The sequence below is a fragment of the Scyliorhinus torazame genome, chromosome 13 (genome assembly GCF_047496885.1).
Source record: "Scyliorhinus torazame isolate Kashiwa2021f chromosome 13, sScyTor2.1, whole genome shotgun sequence".
Taxonomy (NCBI): domain Eukaryota; kingdom Metazoa; phylum Chordata; class Chondrichthyes; order Carcharhiniformes; family Scyliorhinidae; genus Scyliorhinus; species Scyliorhinus torazame.
In genome coordinates, this window is record NC_092719.1 from 202,225,000 (window position 1) to 202,242,478 (window position 17,479).

The following is a 17,479-nucleotide window of genomic DNA, read 5'->3' on the forward strand; positions in this document are numbered from 1 at the left end:
GAATCCCAACGGCCGGAGAATTACGCCCAATATTCCTCCAGATTAACCTTTCCTATTCTACTCACTGGGAATAATTTTCACATTAATTCTTGAGGAATAAGCAGGACAAGTGAATTCCTGGCTGATTAGAAAACCTGTTGTTCCAGAGAGATGGGCAAATGTTCTCCGGGTTTACAATTGAAGGGAAATATCACCACCAATATATCACATGAGGGGCGGGATTTTCTGGCCCCACTGACGGATTTTCCATTGGCGGAAGCGGCCCGCCACTGGCCAAAGGCGGAATCATCCAGTCCCGTCGATAGCTACTGGGTTTAGAGTGCCCCGCATCCTCCGCTGCCGTGGATGGTGCCATGGGGCGGGGTCACCATCAGCAAGACCGGGAGAACTCGCCAGCGGGAGGGACTGGAACCTTGGAGGTTCCTCCTGCTCACTCATCTCTACATCACAGCAGTTACTGCACTTCAAAACGTTTTCACACAATGGGCGGAATGTACCGAGCACCCCGCCGCGCGCTTTTCAGCAGCCGACCCCATTGTCAACGGGATTTCCCGCTAACAGCACCCCTTATCGCCGGGAAGTCCGTGCGCCGGGGTGGGACCGGAATTTCCCACCGGCATGAAAAGCTGGCAAATCCCACCCAATGAGTGGATGGGGTCTGGAATGCACTGCCTGGAAGTGGGCTGAAGGTTCAATTGAGGAATTCAAGAGGGCGTTGGACAGTAACAATGTGCAGGGGTATGGGGAAAAGACGGCAATGGCGCTAAGCCATGATGGTCATTTGGGGAGCCGGTGCAGATTCGATGGGCTGAATGGCCTCCCTCTCTGTTGTAATAATTCAATGATTCAGAGATTGCTTCGCAAACAGTAGGCAGAAAAATTGATTACGGTAAACTTGCTGTTACAGCAACAACAGTCGAACATAACAAAATGTGTTCATGTATTTTAAACACTGCGTTATAATACTAATAATCTTTATTGTCGCAAGTAGGCTTACATTAACACTGCAATGAAGTTACTGTGAAAAGCCCCTAGTCTCCACATTCCGGCACCTGTTCGGGTACACAGAGGGAGAGTTCAGAATGTCCAAATTACCTAACAGCGTGTCTTTCGGGACTTGTGGGAGGAAACCGGAGCACCCAGAGGAAACCCACGCAGATACGGGGAGAACGTGCAGACTCCGCACAGACAGTGACCCAAGCGAGAATCAAACCTGGGACCCTGGCATGTGAAGCAACCGTGCTAACCACTGTGCTACCGTGCTGCCCTTTGCATGCTGGTGAACTGACCACTGAATTCAATAACTACAAATTACATTTTATTTTCTTTCGTGTATGATCAATCTGGAGTATTTCAATATTTTCCAGCAATGTTCAATATTTGCGATTTTGTAACACCTGATTATTTAAAAATGCTTTTTCCTGGTTCAGATGCTGGCCAATCTGTTCTGTATTTTCAGCATTGTTTTGAATTTTAAGCATTTGCAGTATTCCCTTTGTCTCTCCCAATGCCGACACTCTCCTGCACATTCTACACACGCCAGAGCATGTGGAAGGTGGGCTTCTACCAGCCTGAGAGAGAGGCACTGTAATCATACCCTGCATAGACTGAGTGGCAGTGTTAACACCCCTCCACAACCCATTGCCTGGAAAAATGCTTCCTCCCTCCAACAGGCTAATAACATCGTTGAGCCTATTACGATAAAGAAGCAACAGTCGACAGCTAATTTACAAAGAAAACAGGGAGAGGGGGGGGGGCTGCTCTGTCCTTTCAACATTCTTGGGATGTTAATCCTGTGTTAATAGCTATCGCAACAAGGGAAGCAAAGAAATAAATCACTTCATCTAGCTACCCTGCCTCACATTACCATTTATTGTGGCTGACACAGTGAAAGATGCCAGACAGTGTACCTGTCACATCCCGTCACTCTACCACATACTGCTCGGGATATAGCCTTAGCTTGCAGGTGGGAGACTGTATGCAGTTCCCCAGCCCGTCCACAATCACCTCCTGGTGGAACAGCCAGGATTAAAACCCAGTTAGTGAGCGGATCACAAAACAGGTAAAGCTGCTGATAGGAATAACAGCCGAATACCCTGCCAGAGAAAAAGACACAGGCCGACTGCACGGGTGTGGAATGAGTAACCCTTTCCCCGCTGAAGAAGCAGGAACTCCACATACGTAAATGCCCCTTGCTCCGCAGAATAAGAAGGAACTGCACAGTTCCAAAGTGATTAACCCTCGGCCTGCTGATTAAAACAAAGCCACAGGCTTGATTTTCAGTGAGTCAGGGTGACTCGGGGCCCTTAAGAAATGGTGGGGGGGTCCAATTCCGGGTTTCCGTTCCCCATTCCTGGGCTGTCTGAATTTCGGAACTGCCTTTAGAGGGTGCGGGCTGGTTCCTGTCGAAAGCTCACATCTGGCACTCCTGGGGCGTCATTCTCCGACCCCCCCGTCGGGTCGGAGAATCGCCGGGGGCAGGCGTGAATCCCGCCCCCGCCGGTTGCCGAAGTCTCCGGCACCGGATATTCGGCGGGGGCGGGAATTGGGCCGCGCCAGTTGGCGGGCCCCCCCGCTGGATTCCCCGGCCCGGATGGGCCGAAGTCCCGCTGATAAATTGCCTGTCCCGCCGGCGTGGATTAAACCACCTTTTGAACGGCGGCACAAGGCGGCGTGGGCGGGCTCCGGGGTCCTGGGGGGGGCGCGGGGCAATCTTGCCCCGGGGGGTGCCCCCACTGTGGCCTGGCCCGCGATCGGGGCCCACTGATCCGCGGGCGGGCCTGTGCCGTGGGGGCACTCTTTCCCTTCCGCCTCCGCCACGGTCTCCATCATGGCGGAGGCGGAAGAGACTCCCTCCACTGCGCATGCGTGGGAAACTGTCAGCGGCCGCTGACGCTCCCGCGCATGCGCCGCCCCGAGATGTCATTTCCGCGCCAGCTGGCGGGGCAACAAAGGCCGTTTCCGCCAGCTGGCGGGGCGGAAATTCCTCCGGCGTCGGCCTAGCCCCTCAATGTTGGGGCTCGGCACCCAAAGATGCGGAGCATTCCGCACCTTTGGGGCAGCGCGATGCCCGTCTGATTGGCGCCGTTTTGGGCGCCAGTCGGCGGACATCGCGCCGTTTCGGGAGAATTTCGCCCCTGACCTGACCAGCTCCATTGCTGGGAGAGGTATCTGCTTCTCCTCTGTGACATCCATGCAGTCAGGCCAGTCTTTTAAAAAATCATGCTTCACGGCTCTTCAGAGGAGCCATGATTCCTCGACTGCATGAGGGAATCTTTTAAAAGGTACGTCAAGCACTGCCATTCCATCCACCCCAATGGCACCTCATGTCCTCTATGCCAAGCTGTGGCACTTCCATGCCCATTAACCGACCATACACTGTCCAGAACCAATGAACCCTCTGGTGAATAGTGATATTTGTAACATAACCTGTTATGTTGAAAGAAAATCCTTTTGCTACAATCAAATCAAAGTGTTAATCATCCAGACCCTTTAAAGTATCAATAACAAAACACACAAGCCCTCAACAATACTCAACTTGTGTAAACAAACATTCTGAAATTGACAACAGAGATCAGGGAGCCTGAGCAGTCAACCAAACAATGTTTCCTCACCTCCAGAACTAGGTGTTCTTAAGTAATAAAGTTAAGTCACCATAGTCCGCTTTCTCCTTTGAGGGGGAGAGCTGACTGGTGTTGATTTAGCATGAGGATCACTACACCTCAGGCGAGGTGAAAGGTTGTGAAGGCGGGGACTTCATGAATGACCTCAGCTGGTACGGGAATTGAACACATACCATTGGTCTTGTCCTCCATCACATGCCAGCTGTCCAGCCAACTGAGCTAAACAAGAACTAGGTGTTCTCATACTCTAATGACTGTCTGGACCTTCAACGTACATAATGAGGCCAGGCTGAGAGCCCTGACATCCATTAAGCTTGTTGAAACTGCTGCTTGTGTAATTCTTCCTGGATCAGCTGGCCTGATTCATGCCTGCGTCCGCCCCCTCATCCCCCCACTCACGCTGGCAATCAAGATCTGGCGTTTGCAGACACTTCCTCCTGAGGTGGGCGGTTAGTGCTGGGAATTTTCCTGACACACACTTCAAGGATGAAAATCAAATTTCGCAAGCCAGTTCTCCAGCAAAATTCCTTTCTGGATCTCCTGCATTTATCTCCACCTTTTTGTCCCACTTCTTTCGTCTTCTGATCCATGCCTGGACCTCAGCAATGACAAATCTATGAAGGAGCTGCAGTATCCACGCAAAGTCACAAGGCGGAGATCAGAGGGGAACAGCAAAGGCCGGACTGCAATCCGGGCCCTTGATGCCCATTTTTATTTGGGCACCGCGGAGCCCACAGTCGATTGTTGCGCTCACTCACCGTTCAGCCAACGGGAATTGTACTGGTCGGTCCTCATGGCGGTTTGCTTGCCCATGGTGCGAAAGATGGCGGCGTCCGTTCCCATGAAGTCAATGTAGACGCCTGCGTAGAGCTCGCCATCTGCCGAGAGGTAAAAGAGCATATGACTGAGAAAGAGAATGGTGGAGGGCGAGGGGAATTAAATTATTCTAATGCAGTAAACGAACCTCGACAGCCTGCATACAACAATAATATTCAAATAGAGGAACTTAAAGAACAATTGGCTATGGATACACTTATAAACAAGCCTTAATAAATGTGCACTAAGTGGAAAAATGAACAGCCTCTGGTTCCTCACTATTGGTTTTCAGTAACTGTTTGTTCTTTTGCCTCTCTGATTGTGTCCAATAGCTGGAGCTAACCTGCAATCTGGGAACATGGTAGCATATTACTACTATTCCAAGAAAACTCACAATGTGTTTGACATACTTCCTCAAAAGGAACACGGGACCGAGTGATGAAGTGAGATGTCACACCATGTGTTCACCTCTGGCATCCTGGTTTGAATCTAGATTTGACTGTTGCGGATCAGAGTCCGGACTTGGCACTGACTGAGTGGCAGGGATTTGGGTAGTCTGGACCAGGTTTTTCCGGATGCAAGCTTGAAGACTAGACCATAACTAACAGCCACCTTCCATTAAACGATACTAAAGAGGTGGAGCCCAATGGAACGGCCTCCTTGTGCCTGACCCCAGGCGCAACTAGGCCACTAAATCTCGTGAGAGGCCTCAAATGTGGACCAGGCATAATGGCATCTGGGGGGGTGGGGGGGGGGGGTCTCCCAGGCCATCGGAGGTCCCTGGGTGGTTGGGCTCTGGACAGGATGGTATCGTGTCACTCCCACTCCCTCCCGGGCATCTTGGCACTTGCGTGCCAGGCTGGCAAAGCCAAGGTGCCTGGGAGGCAGATTGCTACTGCTGGGGGTCGGGCCCAGGGATGCCTGCCCTTATGAGGTGGGCTGGGAGTGGGGGCTCAAGGACCCCCTAACAAGTAAGTTGGGACATTGGGGGAGGCATTCTCCTGTAAATATGCAGCACGTCAGTCAGCGTTTGAAAAGACAGGCAAATCTTTTTGAGTGCGAACATCTTCGTTGAGAACCCCGACAAGTGGTCTAAGCATGTTAACGGGTCCCTCCTCTTTTCGGATGCAACATAGCTGCTGTGCACAGCCTGCATTTTCTGTTTTTACCCAGTCAGGGATATATCGGGGAATGAGAAAAGCTCAAACCTTCAGAGTTCATTTTTTTTTTTAAATTTAGAGTATCCAATACACTTTTTCCAATGAAAAAATGAATTGGGTACTCTAAATTTATTTTAAAAAACATATATTTAAAAAAAAAAAAATTTAGAGTACCCAATTCATTTTTCCCAATTAAGGGGCAATTTAGCGTGGCCAATCCACCTACCCTGCACATCTTTGGGTTGTGGGGGGCGAAATCCACGCAAACACGGGGAGAATGTGCAAACTCCACACGGACAGTGACCCAGAGCCGGGATCGAACCTGGGACCTCGGCGCCGTGAGGCAGCAGTGCTAACCACTGCGTCACCGTGCTGCCCTCCTTCACAGAGTTCATAAGTATAACAGCCAAATTATCAAACTGCTGCACAATCCAAAACGAGGACCCAGCTTCGAAGGGAACATACAATGGTACCCATGATTGGAATTGTTTGGAGGTCAGCGAATCAGCCTTGAAGAAGCTACCCAGAATGCTGCTCAGTGGGTTAGTGGACCCCACACAGTGTTGAACTCAGCTATGGGGACGAGCAAGGAAAGGTTTGATCCAATTCCCAGACTGTTCTGATATAACAGATCTCAGTTGTGACTGTAACAAATGGCTCCTCTGCCCCTTAACTAAGGAAGTTAGGAGGGGTGGAGAGGAAGAAAATTAGCAAAGATCATTGCTTCCGAATGCTATCCAGCGACCCTTGCTGGAATCTGGCTGGGTGTAGAGGGAGGATATGGTCCGACTAGGCCTCATGGTTGAACGGCCTGCTAACATTCAGGCTTGTGTAGAAAAATGGTCATTTTTGGTGAGGTTGCAGAAGGCGGCAACAACCCGAGAAAGTGTAACCACCCACCCCTCCCCATCCCATCATCCGACATTCAGTAATGAATGAGGAACAAATTCAATTTGTTTCTCCTGCACATTTTACACTTGAGAAGTTCTTTGACGGAGTGAGGGGTGGGGGAGGATGGGGGAGGGGAGGGGCAGCGCAGGAAGGGCGGGAAGACAAGTTAAAAGAATTCAAAACACGAGTCGGGGCACACATCTGGAAAGGCAATCTTCCTTCAATGCAAATTCCAGTCTGCATTCCAGGTGTTCATTGGCGAGTGGACCTTAATCATGGACAATGATGTTCGCTGAGTTAGTGCGCCCAGAATCACTCAAGCACAGACAAACAATCACAACAACGTTCTTTTGCCACTGACATACCAGTCTGATTGCCTTCAATCTCTCCATTGACAGAGACTCGTGTTGAAAGTTACTTTAACTATTCCACTGGGATCAGTCATCTGCAGCAGGATAACATGCACGGCCACCCACCCACCTCCCACTAGCTCCCCCCCACGCCCCCCTCCCCCGCAACTCTTCAACTTCCCCCTTCCTTTGCTGTTCAGGGCCTGTCAATAATACCAGCAGAGCCAAAGAAGAGTAGTGAAACACTCACTAATTAATGATGACACACTGTCAAGCTTGGGGTCATAGGAACACTTGCCCTTGCCTGATTCGACTTTTCCTGGTTCCAGATGGAAGATGTAATCCTGAGAAAGTGAAACAAATGGAGAGAGAGAGAGAGAGAGAGAGAGAGAAAGAGATAAGAAAAACAGAGAGAAGAGCGAGGAAAGAACGGGCAAAAGAAACAACTTGTTAAAAAACACTCTTACAGGACACCACGGTGGCGCAGTGGGTTAGCACAGCTGCCTCACGGCGCCGAGGTCTCAGGTTCGATCCCGGCTCTGGGTCACTGTCTGTGAGGAGTTTGCACATTCTCCCCATGTTTGCGTGGGTTTCGCCTCCACAGCCCAAAGATGTGCAGGGTATAAGACCATAAGACATAGGAGCGGAAGTAAGGCCATTCGGCCCATCGAGTCCACTCTGCCATTCAATCATGGCTGATTTCAACTCCATTTACCCGCTCTCTCTCCATAGCCCTTAATTCCTCGAGAAATCAAGGGTAGGTGGATTGGCCACGCTAAATTGCCCCTTAATTGGAAAAAATGAATTGGGTACTCTAAATTTATTTTTTAAAACACTCTTACGGCAAAAGTATAAGACAGCAGAAGTTGGTTACTGTCTCCTGTTTATAGAGAGACTATGGAATACATCTTCTGAATAATTGTCTTCGGATAACTCTGAAACACACCCCAGAGCACATTGCTTATGGATGCTACATAAAACAGGCAAAGTTGTACAAATATCCTTTTTAGCAAATGCCTATTCCTCACTAAACTTTTAAGATTTAGTGCTCCGGACATGGAGCTTCACACAGCAGGAGCACATGTCGGATGTTCGAATGCACGGGTCAGTGCAGCAGATTTGCTGCCTGCACAATTTTCTATCCATTAATTGGATGGAAAATCATGTAGGCAGGGAATGGGGCATGCTGACCCCTGTGACCGGATTCGCGATATATGTGCGCCCTTTGCGTGAACCCTCGCTCTGGGGAGACACTGAACTGTAAAACCGTCCCTGTTATTTTGTTAAAGTAACACAGTCTTTCCAACTCCAAGTATAATTGAAAATCTACCGCTTCTATTATGCATGGTTCAATAACAGAGATTCCCATTGAAATGCCCTCTGCACAGCCAAGCCCTCATAAAATGGCAAAACATATGTTGTTCGTTTTTACATCACTAATAGAGAATGTGTAAAACATCCATTTATAATACGCTTCCCTCACACAATTGCTAAATGTGCTTTCAATAAAGCTCCCAAAGACAATGCTATCAATCAGGATGCTACACTAATTGGGCTACTTTAACTCGACACTGCAATCTATGGAACAAGGTCATCTGAAGTTTGGCCACTATTTGACATCAGGGCATAATTGCCTCCAGGGAGTGACGTCAGAAAAAAGAGACCGTGTACTCAGGTATGACAATGCACAAGCAAAAACTCTTCGCAAAACTGTAAAGAATTGCCCGCGGTTGTTCTGTCTGAGGGACTAGATCCTCTCAATAATCCCTGAAATCCAGCCTGCACTTGAGGAATAAACTGCCCCCCCTCCTTTGCCAAATCCGGTATAAAATGAGTGTTAAACTAACATCAACACTTTTCTGAATGTAAGTGGTCGATATCTGGAGCCCTGGTCCTTTCCACAGGAGTGATTCCATATCCCCAGTAATTGTGTGATTGCTGCTTGTCGGGGCTCACTGGCATAATCCAACAGAAATGCACGGGAAGGTAAATGTGTGTTTTACTGGTTTAGTAGAGGAGTGACACTTTATCCACATTTCCTGACTTTAATAAGGCTGTGGTGGTTGAATCTGGGCTTGTGTGGCTTAGTAGAAAGGTGAGGAATGGATTTGGGCTCCCTAGCAATTCAGTTCAAATGGGGGGAGTGTATTTTAGTTCTAATGGAAGGCCTTGTGTTCTCTGCTAGTTTAGTGTATGCGTACTGAGTGTAAGTGTGACGGTTTTTCTCAGATGGTTTTGTCGAGGTGTAAGGACCGAGTATCTGTGTTCACTCAACAGTTTTGCTTTTTGGGCATCAACTTTAGATTTGCAAATACTGCCACATTTTGGAGCTGAGAACGTTACCTGTTTTACTTCTGATGATAGGGGGTGCAACGGCAAGTGTTGCACTGAACAGTTCACTCTCACTGACATCAGCACAATGTTCAGTATAAAAGAGTTGAGGGGTGGCGGGGGAGGTATCGGTTTGCTCGTCTTTGTGAGGTTTTCCCAAACACTCATGTGCAGTTTATTATCTGATAATGATCCCCTCCCCCTCCCCCCCCCCCCCCCCGGGGCAGTGCTCCTCTCAGACGATGGTGCACTTGCCCCCAGCAATCAGACAGCTTGTCAGGTAGCAGGCCTACCTCGGCCCAGAGTCCCCAAGGATAATGCTCGCTGCACTTCTGACATCCGACATATTGTTCCCAGCTCTCCAGTTTCAAACATTGTCAAACACGTGAGGGAGGAAAAAAACTTGATGGTAATTCCCGGCTGTCACCCATAAAAGGGTAATGCTTCCCCCTACCATTTACCACAGAAGCACCATTGGGAGAAGCAGGATCTCCAAACCCCCCTCTTCAAGCGACCTTTCGAAATGTCCCCCAAAGATACACATTAACCTCCACGGTTAAAGAGCAAAATCTGGACGACACCATAGTCGTTCTCGAGTAAGTACTTGGCAAGATTGCAACGCCTCAGTGGGCAGGGGGAGTGTGGGAAAAGCCAATCTTGGTACTTTTTAAACAGACAATCCAGCATGCTACTTCCTTCCCCCTGTTGCAGACAAGGTTCTGGCCACACTCAGCAGGGTGGGAGTGTTTAAGCAGTTTGCACCGTCCGGGCAGTAACAATTACAAACAAACGCAATCCTGCCGGAACAGTGAGTGATGTAGGATTTCCAGATACATCAGTGAAAAATGTGCAGGAACAACCAGCCCAACTTTTGATTAGTGGATGACTGTTTTTAACTGCTGGAAGAAAGGCTGATTACAGTGGGAATATCATGGGTCTGCTCCAAAAACACCTGTGCGATGTCAAATGAGAGTGCAGCAAAAGATAAAGCTTGGGGGATTAAAAAAACCACATAGCCCATAAAAAGCATAGTTTTACTCCTCTCTTGGCAGCTGTGTAGTGGAGGTGAAAATGAGCTGGATCAAAACTGGCTAAAACTCGCAATTCATGAGGGCGGCAAGTGGCGCAGTGGTTAGCACTGGGGCTGCGGCGCTGAGGATCCGGGTTTGGAATCCCAGCTCTGGGTCACTGTCCATGTGGAGTTTGCACATTCTCCCCATGTCTGCGTGGGTTTCACCCCCACAACCCAAAGATGTGCTGGTTAGGTGTATTGGCCACACTAAATTGCCCCTTAATTGGAAAAGAAAAATAATTGGCCACTCTAAATTTATTTTTTAACAAACAAAAAAACTCGCAGTTCACTGTAGCCTGGTGCTACAAAGAACAAAGAAAAGTTCAGCACAGGAACAGGCCCTTCAGCCCTCCAAGCCTGTGCCGACCGTGCTGCCCATCTAAACAAAAATCTTCTCAGCTTTGTCACATTCTCAACGAAAGCCAGTAAACTAGACTGGGAATATCACCCCTTTATGGAACATAGCACAGGACAACAGGCCATGCTTTCACAGAGCAATTGGTTCTTTCCAACTCTGTCCCTATTTCCCTGCATTTTCATTTTGCTCCTTCAAGTATCTATCCAATTCCTTTATTGAAAGTAAGCTCTACAGAGAGCTTGTGCTTGTCTCCATCAACTTTTGGCACATATATTGTACACACTGGGTAAAGAACCAACAACACTCCCCTCACAGGTATTTTTCGGGCAGTGGCATTGTCATTGGGATCGCAATCCAAAGACCTGGAGTTAATGCTCAGGGTACCCGCGTTCGAATCCCACCATGATAGATGAAATTTGAATTCAATAAAAGAAAATCTGCAATTAAAAGTCTATTGAGGACCCATCTGGTTCACTAATGTCCTTCAGGGAAGAAAATCCGCTGTCCTTACCGGGTCTGGCCTACATGTGTCTCCAGACCCACAGCAATGTGGTGACTCTTTAAAAAAAAGCCCTCTGAAATGCACTCAGTTCAAGGGCAATTAGGGAGGGGCAATAAATGGTGGCCCAAGGGGCGGAACGGTGGTGCACTGGTTAGCACTGCTGCCTCACTCCGCTGAGGACCCGGGTTCGATCCTGGCCTCGGGTCACTGTCTGTGTGGAGTTTGCACATTCTCCCCGTGTCTGCGTGGGTCTCACCTCCACATCCCAAAGATGTGCAGGGTAGGTGGATTGCCCACACTAAATTGCCCCTTAATTGGAAAAAGAAATTGGGTACTCTAAATTTCAAAAAAGGCAATGGCACCCATTGTTGTGGCAAGATGAATCTATTCCCGTACTGGAGCTCAGTCCATTTGGCCATTCAATCTCTCAGGGGCCAACTTTCACGGCCAATTTTCCTGACCATTTTTGTGAAAATTGCACCCACTTTGTAAAAGGTTGGATTGCAGAGACGTTTGATAGAAATCACCATGAAAGACAGCCAATCCTGTGCATTTAGAGTGGCAAAGCTGTGGCTGTTCTCCATGAAGCAGAGAAGGCGAAGAGGAAATCTAATAGAGGTGCTTATATAAAATCATGAACGGTTCAGATGGTGTAAATGAAGACAAACCGCTCCCAGTGGCTGAATGCGAGGGGGCACAGATTTAAAACGATTGGCAAAATAGCCCGAGGTGACATGTGGGAAAACCTTTTGAAGCAACGAGTGGCTGGAATTTGGAATGCACCATCTGGTAGGGTGTTGGACACAAATCCAACAGCAACTTTCAAAAAAGGAATTGGATGGACACTTGAAGGAGTAAATGAAAATGCAGGGATATAGGGACAGAGTTGGAAAGAACTAACTGCTCTGTGAAAGCATGGCCTGCTGTCCTGTGCTATGTTCCATAAAGGGGTGGTATTCCCAATCTAGTTTACTGGCTTTCGCTGAGAATGTGACGAAGCTGAGGTCCCAGGTTCGATCCCGGCTCTGGGTCACTGTCCGTGTGGACTTTGCACGTTCTCCCCGTGTTTGCGTGGGTTTCGCCCCCACAACCCAAAAGATGGGCAGCACAGGTGGATTGGCCACGCTAAATTGCCCCTTAATTGGAAAAAATGAATTGGGCACTCTAAATGTAGAGAAAAAAAAAAGAGAATATGACAAAGCAGCTCGACAGAGGATGTAGGCCGGGACTTTCCAACCCTGCCATGGGGGGACCCGCCATGGGGGGTTCAGCGTCCCAGCCAAGAGCCCATTGGTTTCTGGTGGGCCCAGAAAATCCTGCCTGCAGAGTGCTTGGATTTCAGTAAGTAAATTCTGGTCACCACCGTACTAAAGGGACATTGGATACAGATCAGAGCAAACAGAGTGGCAGAGGTAATGGGCGGGATTGGATTATGAGTAGCAGTTATGAAAGTTAGGTTTTTTTCATGGAGCAGAGCAGTCTAAGAGATGGTAGGATTGCTGTGTTTAGGATTCTTATAAGACTAGACACATCGACAAAGGGAATTTGCTTCACCTTGTCCAGACCAGTATGACTGGAGAACAGAGGCCCCACTTGACTGGAAGTAAATTCAAGACTAACCTGCTGGAATATTATTTCAATCAGCAGATGGGGAGAAAATGGGAGCAAACAGCCCTGATTCATTCTGAGGTAAGTCGAATAGGTATCTTCCAGAAAATACATTCCAGGGCACAGTGATTTGTGGTAAGTGGAGAGTGCTTCTGATGAGCAGTTGACTACGGTTTGGAAAAACTCTCCGGCGCTGGGACTTTCCCGTTTACCTCATGGGCGGGATATAATGGAGCGTCAGAGTGAGCGTGATTGTGGAGGAGCAGGGTACTGAGGGAATTGCACAGATTCCTGGTGTCATGGAAACTATCTCAAAAAAGATGTGGCGGGAAGGACCATGCGCGGGAATCCCACCTGCCGGTGGGTGGATGTTAGTTAGGTCCTTTACTGAGCCGCCAATTAACCTTGAGCCCAGCAGAATTTGGTGGTGGCGAGGGATTCAAAGGGACCTGCATGGCTCTCCTGGCTAGCCGGTGCCCTGTCATGTTTGCCTGCAGCCAGGTGAGGGTGGAGGTCTCTCATCATCAGGCCCTCGAGGGACCCGGCATCAGGAAAGGAGTGGGGGGGGGGGGGGGTGTAGCGGTGAAAGACACCTCACTATCCCGGTCTCCAATTCCCCCCTGCCAACCCGTCTCTGGCAAACTCCCCGCCCTGCGGCACCTCCATCCTGCCCCATTCACCTAGTGCACTGATCTGTTGGCTGGGCCTTGGAGGATTACTGGAGGTGACCACTGCTCATGGCGGCGCTGCCCGCTGGGCCTCCCCCATGGAAGCAAACCTCGAGCTGGAGGGGATGACCCCCCCCCCCTTCCCGGTCACCAACAATAAATCCCGGCCCATATCTGTGTATATAGTCGACAAATTGACTTAGATTGTTACGATTAGTCAGCATCCCCATTACATCGTATCGTGCTATGATCAGGTTAGTGAAAGGCAAAATGTCTTTTAATCTGTTTAATAATTCCTGTGTAAAGGAGTCAGTCCAAGGTAATGCGGGAATATCTGACCCTTTGTCAGTCACTGCTTACCTCTGCCTTACGGCCCCTGTTCACATATGTGCAGACAGGATGATAAGCTCCACTTCCACAGACATACAGGTGTGTTCGGTTCCAAGGCTCGATGAGGCAGATAAAATTTGCACACTCGCCCTGACAGGATGAGAACAAAAGGAAGCTATTATAATTATATGAACAGTCAATGAAACATAATTTCCATGATAAAGCTGAATGCTCCCGCCAAAAATCTTGGGGAGGCATCTCGGTATTTGTTCAAGCAGCAATATCTGCTAGGTCAAATACCAGTGCGCATGAACCGTAGCAACGCAGCTTTCGAACTTGGCTTAGAAGCTGGCGCTGTGACAGGGGGAAAGGGGACGCGGCTCATTCAGTCCTTCTTGATCTGACAGGGTAAAGGTGATCAGCTTTGTCCTGTTGTATATGGACTGGGCACTATTGGTGCACAAGACAGGGCCACAATTCTGTCATTGGACTAAGAAGCCTAGCTGAACATCAGGAGCCAAAATGAAGCTGATCCAAATGGCACCAGCACAAATGCAAAATCGCTCAAGGAGTTTCCTTCACCTCGCTCCTGGTGGACACAACAACAACTTATATTTCTGTCACCTTCGGTGTGATAAAGCACCCCAAAGCCCTTCACAGTAGTGAAATAAAAATTGGCTTTATTGATAAAACCAAGCCACATATGGTGATACTAGGACAGGTGAACAAAAATCTTGGTCAGGATTAAGGAGAATCTTGAAGAAGACAAAAGAGGCAGGGAGCAGAGCGGTTGAGGGAGTGAATTCTGGAGCCCATGACCTCGGCACCTGGAGGCACGTCTGCCAATGGCGCAGCAATTAAAATTGTGCACGTTCCGGAGGCCAGAATTGGAGGAGCCTAGAGATCCCGAAGGGTTGTAGGGCTGGAGGGGGGGTCACAGACCTGAGAGGATTGGAGGGATTTGAAATCCAGGGTGAGAAGCTTATTGCATTGCTGGATCAGAAGGCAATGTGGTCAGTGCTGGGTGAACGGGATTTGATGCACGTTAGGAGATAGACACTGGAGTTTTGGGATGAGCTTATGTAGGATGCTGTGCTGCTGGCAAGGAGGGTATTGGAATAGTCAAGTCGAGGTAGCAAAGGCGTAGTCGGAGGACCTAAAGCTGGAGCACAAACCGTGTTGGGGACAATGAGCACTAGTGTTTGCAGCATGGGAAACTGAAAAGTGACACTGATGATGTAGAGACCACTTTTCTGAGGCCATTTTATATGTACATGTTTTAATATCTCGACATCATACGTGAACCATACTGTACTCTACATAGCCAGGGCATGAAAAGAAAGGAAGCATTTATTTCCTCAGCATATGTCATCCCTCACTTTGACAGCCACAATTACACCACAAAGAACTTTCGGAAAAAAGATTTTAAGTGATTAAGCGGGTAATATATTGTATCTCTGTCATTTGTAACAACGCTAAATATTAATAACAAAAAGTCAGTCAGGATGTAAATGTCTGAGTTTGGGACTTTCTCAGAGGGTCAGGTTACCACGCTTGGTTATTTTTCCAGTGAGTTGGTTGTCAGCTATGTCACTTTTGAGGGATGAGTGAACGAGGAAGAGGCGACAGGGGAGAAAAAGGCATGGGCTCTGATGGCTTAAAGGCTTCTTTGTGTTTGCCCCTCTGGCCTCCCTGTTGCTGAGTCAGACAGGGAGAGAGAGGTGTGTTATTTGAGAAGAAGCAGCATGTCACCTTGAGCAAGAGTGAGAAGGAGAGGAACTAGACCCAATGCCAGGGCCCCGGAGAGCCCGAGCCTGGAAACCACAGGCAGCTGGCTTTCCTCCACACTGTTGGCCCACAATTACTCCATCCTTGTTATTGTCTAAAATGTCGGTTCAGTTCAAGCGATGAACACAAACATTCAGGAAATGACTGCTTGCAGGCCCTTTCCCTGATCCCAGAAGAGCAAACACTGGCTTAACATTTCCTACGTTTCCATTTTCCCTTGAATCAAGGTTTCTTGTTAGGCTTGTGGAGGGACGTGGTTGCTAATGGCCATTTAGACATCAGTTACAGCTCAGTGGGCAGCACTCTCCCCTCTCAGTCAGACAGTCATGGGTTTGAGTCCGACTCCAGGGACTTGTGCACAAAGTGTGCCGCCTTTTTTAAAATAAAAGCCTTTCAGAATTGTAATAGCACTACCATTGAATAGAGAACAAATTCCAATTCTCTATGATTCGAACGTCTAGGCTAAGGAGTGGTGCATGGGGCCGCATTGCAGATGAGAAAGATATTAAATCGAAACTCGGTCTGCCCTCTGAGCTAAATTAAGCTTCCCATGGTATTAGTTCAAAGAAAATAAGAGTTTTCCTGGGTGTCCTGGTCAACATTTATCCCTATCACACATTGCTGTTTGTTGGAGCTTGCTGTGCACAAAATGGCTGCTCTAACATTGGACACACTTCAGATGAACACACTTCAGATGTACCTCAATAGCTGTAAAGAGCTTTGGGACATTCCGAGGTTCTGAAAGGCCCCATGTGAATGGAAGTTATTTTTTTCTTGTAGCACTGCATTGCTTTCACCAGCAAAGAAAAGTCAGCAAATCCTGAAACAGGGGAGATGAGGAGCGACGAAGAGATTTCATCGCAAATCCAATAAATATTGTCACTTTCTTCTGATCATCATAGAATCCTGACAGTGCAGAAGGACGCCATTCGGCCCATCAAGTCTGCACCGGCCCTCCAAAAGAGCACCCCACCTAGGCCCACGCTCCCCCCCCCCTATCCTGGTAACCTCACCCAATCCTTTTGGATACTAAGGGGTAATTCAGCATGGCCAATTCACCTAACCTGCACATTTTTGGACTGTGGGAGGAAACCGGAGCACCCGGAGGAAACCCACGCAGACACGGGGACAAGGTGCAAACCCTACGCAGGCATTCATCCAAAGCTGGACCCTGGTCCCTGGCGTGTGAGGCAGCACTGCTAACCACTGTGCCTCCATGCTGCTCCTTGGGGTCTTGGCAGGATCGCATAGCAAGATCTTCAAGTAAATGATTGAGATGAACATATTGGCTGTCACTTATCAAAGCTTTTTTTAAAATAAAAGCCTTTCAGAATTGTAATAGCACTACCATTGAATAGAGAACAAATTCCAATTCTCTTAATGACCAGATATCTGTTTTGGTGAAATGGGTCGAGTGATACATATTGACCAGAGCATCAAGGAGAACTTTTCTTCAGAATAGCACCAAATTGAATCTTAATACAGACTCACAACGTTGGGCGGGATTTGCTGACCCTTCCTACAGGCGGGATCTTCTGGTCCTGCCGAAGGCGATTCTCCTCAGTGCGCCCCCCGGTGGCGGGATGGGCGAATCACACAAAATGCCGAAGACATCGGCTGGACCTGAAGATCCTGCTGATGGCCAATGGCGAGCCAACACTGGAGATCACGCTGCGTTGGGGGGGGGGGGGGGGGGGGGGGGGGGGGGGGAGGGACTGGAACATTAATTCTATTTTCTCCCTTCACAGATGCTGCCAGACCTGCGGAACATTTCCAGCATTTTCTGTTTTAGTTCCAATTCTCTTCTTGTCTTGCACACCAGAAACTAATAACCATGAAAGTTGTTGGGTTCTCAATAAAATTTAACAGGATTATTAACACCCCTTTTGGCAAAAGTGTATTTACAAACCGTATACTGTACCTGGGTTGGCCTACCTATGACTCCTGACTCCTACCGTTAACACTCAGGGCAATGAGGAAAA

At 48.5% G+C, this 17,479-nt stretch overlaps 1 protein-coding gene across 1 annotated transcript in view; it reads right to left on the minus strand.

The window, feature by feature from the left end:
* LOC140388540 (semaphorin-3F-like) overlaps positions 1 to 17,479 on the minus strand; it is a 135,234-nt gene that overhangs the window by 101,510 nt on the left and 16,245 nt on the right. Inside the window, exons 3-5 of the mRNA XM_072472912.1 lie at positions 13,740 to 13,859; positions 7,091 to 7,184; positions 4,382 to 4,501 (exon numbers count right to left, since the gene is read on the minus strand). Of these exons, the coding sequence (XP_072329013.1) occupies positions 4,382 to 4,501; positions 7,091 to 7,184; positions 13,740 to 13,859 (334 nt within the window). The remainder of the gene's footprint in view (positions 1 to 4,381; positions 4,502 to 7,090; positions 7,185 to 13,739; positions 13,860 to 17,479) is intronic.